General features: G+C 35.8%; 1 protein-coding gene across 1 annotated transcript; it reads left to right on the top strand.

Moving 5' to 3' along the window:
• Positions 1 to 583: 583 nt before the first annotated feature.
• Positions 584 to 7,333, top strand: LOC113741286 (uncharacterized). Its single transcript, XM_027268781.2, has 6 exons — positions 584 to 998; positions 1,526 to 1,639; positions 2,210 to 2,290; positions 5,757 to 5,929; positions 6,067 to 6,163; positions 7,039 to 7,333. The coding sequence occupies exons 1-6, from the start codon at positions 672 to 674 to the stop codon at positions 7,147 to 7,149; spliced, it is 903 nt and encodes a 300-aa protein (XP_027124582.1). The 5' UTR covers positions 584 to 671; the 3' UTR covers positions 7,150 to 7,333.
• The last annotated feature ends 405 nt before the right edge of the window (positions 7,334 to 7,738 follow it).

Genomic DNA, 7,738 nt, shown 5'->3' with positions numbered 1-7,738 from the left:
TGTATTTTCAAACAAGTGAGTCACTCTTACCAATAGTGCAAATGAGTGAGTTTAATGTTTGTTTGGTCAAATTTTAAACTCAAATTTGTGTTGAATAAATTTGAGATCAAATTCAAACAACTTAAACTACTTGTCGAGTTGAATTTAAGTTTAATATGTGAAAACTCAAAAACTTGTCAAGTTTAATCAAGTTTCACATATACACATACATATAAATATATATATTTTTCTATTTGTTAGTATTAAATATCTATTTTATTTCTCATACAAATTTATATATAAATATAAATTTATATTTCTTAAACTCATTAGGTTCAATTCAACTCGAAACAAGTTCGATTAGGTTTGATGAATGCGAAATCAATCTTGAGTTTGAGTATTGTAAAATAAAATCGAATTTAAACTCTAGTTTGACTTTCAAAAGTACGATGGATGTGCTTGAGATTGAATTCAAGTTTTTTAACTCGAGTCAAGTTCAAGTTCGAGTAATGCATCGAACTCGATTAGACTTAGATTACATTCCTGCCCTTACACCCAAAACTGTAATTTCACACAGTTGTAAACTACCATTAAAGAAATGCATCCCATTTCCGAATCAGAGATTCAATCTTCATACCCCAAAAATTCCTTTAGAAGAAAGGTTAAAAAAGAAAAAATCCCTAAAATAAAAAATGCAATCAATAAATTTCAATATCACAACCGATTTCAACGCGGTCAGGAAACCGACGTGGCCGAGTCGACTCGGCAGTGGACTCGGCCACTGCCATGGCGATTTCGAGAGAAGGCAAAGGTTGAATTGCAGACATGATAGCGATTATTCTTCGAGGTTTTGTAGGATTGTAGCTTGTGCTTCGGAGAGCCAGAGTCCAGGTGGTTCTAATCCGGGTTCGGTTAGTGGGTCGGGTTCTGGACCTGGGTCAAGCCAGGGTTCATTTCTTTCCCCGGGCCAAACTTATGCTCTGTTGAAGCAACAAATGGAAGTCGCCGCAAAATCTGAGGTTAGTTAAATTAGTGTTTAATTAACAGTTAATTAACATCATAAGTTGAGTTTGTTAATGTTTACTCAATGATTTATTAGCTAAGCATCTTTAGTTTGAATTTGTTGATTTTAATTTGGCATTCCTGCAATTGTTAATGTCACTTCTGTGACTTTTTTTTATTGATGTGAAAACGCAATTATACCTCTATATTTGCCTTTGATTACATTTTAGAGTGGTTGTAAATTCAACAGTAATATGGGTAATTTTGTCTTTCCATGCATATCACACAAGTCAATGTGAGTGTCAATAACAAAATATGGGCTTGTCAATATTAATATTGAATAGATATTGATTCTGACTTACCTTGACAATGTTGGAATATTTAGAGAGAATTCTAGTTTGTCAATTTTGCTGTGATTTGAAACTCTGTGTGTGTGTGTGTTTGTGTGTGTTGTTATTATTATTTTTTGGGTTGATGGTTATGCTGGAAGAGGTTAAGTTGGGAGAAAGGGTGGTTGTATAATAGTAGAGTTGTTTGATTATAGGATTACGAGGAAGCAGCAAGGCTGCGGGACTCATTGAAGACTTTTGAGGATCAGGAGCCAGTTTTGCGGCTTAAAAGATTATTGAAAGAAGCCATTGACAATGAGAGGTTTGAGGTATGTATTTCCTCTTTGCCTAAACTCTTTCTGTATCAAGGGATATCATATTAAGAGTGGAAACAAGACTTAAGCAATTGAAACGTAAGGAAATGCTGAATGTTGAGACAATGTTCAATAAATTGGATTTGAAGTGAATTATGCTTCTTTAGCCTTTTATATATTGTTGAAGCATTTATGATTTAAAGTGCACTATAATGCTGGTTTTGCATTTCTTTTATGGTGTTGTACATAATATCACCACAAGGTTATTAAAATGAGAATCACGGACTATTAACTAAATTTCGTAGATTATACTTTTTATTTGCTGTATAAACTAAACAATTGGCAAGTGTAATGTATCATGCTGACTGTGGCATTCAGTCCTTTTTGAATATTTGCTTGTTGGGTAATAAATTTGCTTACCTCAGCCTTCGGTACATCATTCCACTAAAGTGAGCAAAAGCACTTGGCTAAGATGTATTCTTTGCTAATCTCTTGAACTAGTTGTTTTTGATACTCTTTGATAATCTTTCTTTCTGTGGCCTGCTGCTCTTGGTCACATGCATATGTATGCAACTGCACATCCAGGATGCAGCTCGGTATCATGATGAGCTGAAGGAAATTGCCCCACATTCTCTCTTGAATTGTTCAAGCGATGCTACAACCTCGGTACGATAGCTATTTGAACCTAATGCCTCATTTCTGATATTTCATCCTGTCATTTGGAGTAGCCTGTCATAAGTGTCTTTCTTAAACTCACACTTTTTTATTTTCAGTTTTTAATGGTGGAAGCATGTTCACTGTTTTGAGGTTATCATATTGTATCAGGCGTTGGCAGCTTAGATGTAAAATTTTCCTTTTCTAATGCAAACTCTGAACTGTTTGTAATTAGCATGCAGTTGAACTTTCCTTGAATATATCTGGATTCTTCAATCATAGCACAAAATGTTGCAGACTAAAGTTTCATATGAAATAAGTTGCTGAATTTAACAGGATGTTTTAATCCGACAGTTTAAGAAAACTTGGGCTTCCTGCAGACTTATACAGCTACACTACTTGTCAAAAACCAGTCCATAGGCACTTAGTTATGTATAGCTAGGTGTGTGAAGTGCCTGATCTGTTAGTGCACTTTTCATGCTGCTTACTTGCACTCGACAACAATTGTCCTGTACATCAGATTATAGATGTTATATAGACTGATGAAAGTTATATAGTTACTGAAGCCACATTTGCTAAAAGTTATTAATCTTCAAATTCTTCCAAAGATATTCATTAGAGATTGCTCAGTAAAGTTATGGAGAAGGAGAAAGTTGTTTAAAGTTTACCACTCACCAACTACTCTTTTCATTGCTCATTAGCAGAACCCAAACTTTGCAACTACTGTTGCTAGTGGTCCTTCTAGGATTTTGGCCTATAGTTTATAGGACAAGAGATACAGGCAAGTGCTTTTGTTAATAACTCTGCAACTTGGTCTTTGTCTAGGAGGCTAAAGTATGCTACAGTTACAGTCAACTAGGGAAGATCTATGTGAGAAATGATATAGGAGATTATGTGATGCTTGTCATGTTGTGAATTGTGGTACTTCCGAGGAGTGTGTTTAGGGATATTACACAAATTTGCTATCGTTGTGGAAGAGAAGTACCAAGCAGAAGAATTGATAACAATATGGCCCATATAGTCCCATGGCTAAAGGAGCTTAAATAACACTTATACCAGATATAGCCCATAGCTCACTTTTGGTCTGATAATTAAATAGCTATAGCATTCGCAAATCGCAAGGAATTAGCGTTCTTCCAAGCAAGTCAAATCTGGAGGTGTGGTATAACTTAGAAAAAGAAGGCATTGCATGGACAGAATGAGGTAAAGGAAATCAAGAAAACGGAAATTGTTTTATTCATGAAACTTCAATTTGAGTTTACTAGAAAATTCATCCAAATTCAGGTATATGTTGCAAACTATTTGGATGACTAGAAGATCATCACAAAAGGAGTAGTTGTTTAGGGATAGTGGTAAACAAAAACCAACGTCCTTCTTATAGATGTTGGATACAGTAAAGAAAGAAAAAATATCTTTGGAGCATGTGTTAACATGTGCACCAAATGTAAAATTTTTTGGGACAATGAGGGCAAAGGCGCAAGATCCCCTTATGGGATGTTGTCCTTTAACACTCCAGAGAATCCTTGAAACTGAAATGGGCTCATAAAGCCTGGGTCTAGTTATGGATGACGGTCCCATAGAGTCCTCAGGAGGAATTGGCTTGATGCACAGGCGAATTTGTATCTAGAGCCCTCTTAGGCTGGTTTAAAAGCCAAGGGCTAGCTTTGATGTGAAAGAATCCATGCATCTAACTCAAAATGAATCCTAGCTAGTTCGGGCCTGGCATGGCATCTATATTAACTTGTTTAGGATCCCTTACCCATTTGGGACTTTGTCCTTTAGGACATGTCTACTTTAGCTACAGAAGTAATCTCTTTGGGATCCGTTTCTGGCAAAGAAGGATGCAGGAATTTTTCTGTTGGTGGGAATAAGTGAACTGGTCTATACTGGTGATATCTGTTAGGTTTCTAAGCATGAGATGCAAGTTATTTCCATAGACAGACCTAGAAGAGGAGTAGGTCACCAACCCCAAGATCTAGCAAATGACCATGCAGGTTGCTTCTTTGAAATGGTTTTTTCTTCTTTGAGAAATGACCAGTATCATCTTCAAAACTCCTGTTTCTTTTGCCTCTTAAAAAGTTTAAAAAGTAGAATTAATTCCTTTGGAAGGTAAAAATTTTCCCTATAAAGTTGTAGTTAGATTTTTTGCTATAAATTTATCTTATGTAGAAAATTTTGATCTCAACAAGTGTAACTTCTGCACCTGTCTATGTTAAATGATAGTTCTTGAACTTCAAAAATGTAATAGAGCCTAACATAGGACACTCGAAAGGCAACATAACTTCATTGCTGGTTCCAGTTTCAGAAATGGCATCACAAGTAAGCGAATGTTTGCCATATGACAGTCCTGAATGCTAGTCATTTCCCACTGAAATGACCTAAATTATCTACAGTCTCTTGAGGTATAGTAAAAAGCCATGATAGATATTTATAGGTGCTATGGATATGTGATGCATTTTTATAAACAAGTTTTGAAGCATTACAGTGCTTCTCAACTCAAATATACAAATTCAAATTGATCTTTTTCTGGCTACCATGCCCGTTTGGTATGTGGGAATTAATTCTTTCTTCACAAATCAGTTGTGTGGCAAGATTTCTGAAAAATTGGGCGACATTTATGCATATAGGGAAGTATTATGCAGGTAGTAATATTTTAAGTTCTAGTAGTGTATTGTGAAGAGTGCACCATCTCTCTCTCTCTCCCCCCCTCCCCCCTGTGTCTGTACAGAATAGTCCATTCTAGACTTTTCTCTACAAAAACATCCAGTTTCCAAGCTTCCTTCACAGGTTAAAAAGTTTGGCCACTGTAAAGTTGTATTAAGGAAGTTGTCATATTCTTGTTCCTAGGCTATGTTTGGTTGCCTGTATAGAAAATTTTCACTATTATAAAAACAAATGAACAAGAGAAATAGTGGGATCTTACGCCTTTTCTTGAAGATGAGCTCGTTCCCCTGGTTAGTGTACTTTATACAGTTTGTGTAGTTTGTGCCCTATTCAAACTGCTGTTCTTGGTGTCTGTATTTGTTACTTTCTAAAAGTCATAGTACAACTATTTGAAGTTCAAGTTATTTACATTTGAGGTCTATTTTGTTTAGTCCTACCACTTGAAAGATTTCTTATACTTTCTAAAACTACCAGATTTATTTCCTATGCAGGAAGTGATTTCTGAACATTTTTTAATTTCATTTGACTTCTGATGCTATGTATTTATGAGTTTTTCATCTCTTACATGATGGATATTGGACTTCTTTTTCATTGTACATGTATCTGCATGTATAATGTACATATACTGTATAGGAAGGATAATTTAAATACTTATGTTCATGTCCTTTTTTTTGTCATGCATCAGTACTAGTGCTTTGCACACCTTATCCATGCACGTTAGGAACTTTGCTTCATCACTCAGTGACTTATTACTGCTTTTGAGTTTGGGATGGTTGAGCAGTTGCATTTTCTAAGGATGTAGTACTGTTTTCAGGGCATAAGGGTCCAAGTTAGGAGTGTCTACATAGAAGGCCGAAGTCAGCCTTCAAAAGGCCTGTATTTCTTTGCATATAGAATAAGAATCACCAATAATTCAGAACGCCCTGTTCAACTTCTTAGAAGGCACTGGATCATCACTGATGCCAATGGGAGAACTGAACATGTCTGGTAAGTTAGATTTGCAGTCTCATATGTCATATACAGACTGAAGTTATCAAAATTAGATTTGATATCATCATCTTAATAACCCTAAAAAGCTGCTGACCAATCTAAATTTCTGGCTGTCATTTGTCTTCTTCCGACAGGGGAATTGGAGTTATTGGCGAACAACCAGTTATATTACCTAATACTGGTTTTGAGTATTCATCTGCATGCCCATTGGGCACGTCGAGTGGGAGGATGGTAAGATAGTCTGTTATTCTTTAATGGTTATACCTGATGTAAAGTGCCTATAGCCCTTCACGTTGTAAAATGTAAGATGATATTTTATTCTTTAAAGTTATACATGACGTAAAATAGCCTAAAGCATTTTAAGTGGTAGGATGGAAAGATGATCTGTTATCTGTTACTTATTAATAGTATACATGCCATAAAAGCCCTAATTATTTTCTTGGCAAAGTAAATCAGTAGAAGTTGTGGAAAATTTTTTTTTAGAAACAAAGTTGATGGCAACTCCTCAACAGTATTAATGCCAACAAAAGAGGAAAACAAATATATCTTCTCCACAAACCAAATTACTGTGGAAGTTTAAGAGAAAAATGAATGTTTAGACCATTTGAAGCTTCATTAAGTCTTGAAATGACGTTATGAAGTAGATTATTAGGTGGTAAGAACCAGTTTTTATATCCAGTAATTCCATTTTAAGCAATGAGATATTTAACCATTCTGGAATACATTAAGAAAACACATGGGTGTTTATCTTAATACAGCCCCTGGGAGAGGATGGAAAGGTCTAAACTATTGTTCACTGTTGAAATCATCTTTTTGATAATAGAGATGATTAGTGTTCTATGCGCTAAACTTTTTTCCCTTCTCCACCCCCTCTGAGTACAAAAGGTAGTTTGACAAGTACATATTGATGCCACCTTATAGTCCTGTCATCTGCTGTTCTGCACGATATTGTGAGTGCAATAAATTTTAGGGCTAAAGGGGTCTATCCTGCAGTTTGCCAATCTTTTGGTAACAAACTAATATTATTTTTCAATGCATGTTCATTTCAATTTCCTGTTTAAAATTAGTGGTATATTTATGTTTCTGCTGGTTTATTACTTGAGTAGGAGGGGGACTTCGAGATAAAGCATGTTGATAAAGTAGGCTCAAGGACATTTAATGTGGCTATTGCACCCTTTTCTCTCTCCACATTTGAAGATGGTGGATATAGTTTTTGAGACGAGAACTGAGAGAGAGACAGCACTGAGATTTAGTTGAAGATGCATCAATTAGGAAATGCACCATGTTTTAGTAAATTTGTAGACAGAGAATTTGTAGAGTAACTTGTAGGACATAGCCTTGTATCCACAAACAATGCAAGAATTTATGTTCAGGTCTCCGAGACTTTGGTTCGTTTGCTGCTGTCTGGTGAATAGAAACAACTCTCACATACAATTGTACATGCCTTTTGTACCTGCATTGTATACTCACATTGGATTATTTTTAAGTGCCAATTTTTTGAACTTGTATGTTTGTCTGATAAAATACTTATAGGTGAACTTGAAAGTAAGCTTCAGCAGCTGGGGTTTGCAAGTAGCAAGTCCTATAGCTGTGGTAAAGTTAGAAGGGACGTATTGAGTGCCTCTCCCACCATATTCCCCTGTCCACTGGTTTGCCCTTGTAACCCCCCACCACCCCCGCCCCCCCTCTCTCTCCAAAAAAAAAAATTTCCAATTAAAGAACAGATTGAGATTATCCAAAATGGAGTTTTCCTGCCACTTTGGAAGGCAAAAAGTGTCATCAACCCCTTGGTTTATGTTGTTATGC

The sequence above is a fragment of the Coffea arabica genome, chromosome 4e (genome assembly GCF_036785885.1).
Source record: "Coffea arabica cultivar ET-39 chromosome 4e, Coffea Arabica ET-39 HiFi, whole genome shotgun sequence".
In the NCBI taxonomy this organism is placed as follows: Eukaryota; Viridiplantae; Streptophyta; class Magnoliopsida; order Gentianales; family Rubiaceae; genus Coffea; species Coffea arabica.
Note: the sequence above shows the minus strand (reverse complement) of the source record. Positions and strands in the feature narration are given on the sequence as shown.

Coding starts and splice junctions, on each gene's coding strand:
- LOC113741286 (XM_027268781.2), top strand. CDS start 672: ATGCAATCAATAAATTTCAATATCACAACCGATTTCAACGCGGTCAGG. Junction 1,640..2,209: donor TTGACAATGAGAGGTTTGAG/GTATGTATTTCC, acceptor CTGCACATCCAG/GATGCAGCTCGGTATCATGA. Junction 5,930..6,066: donor GGGAGAACTGAACATGTCTG/GTAAGTTAGATT, acceptor TTCTTCCGACAG/GGGAATTGGAGTTATTGGCG.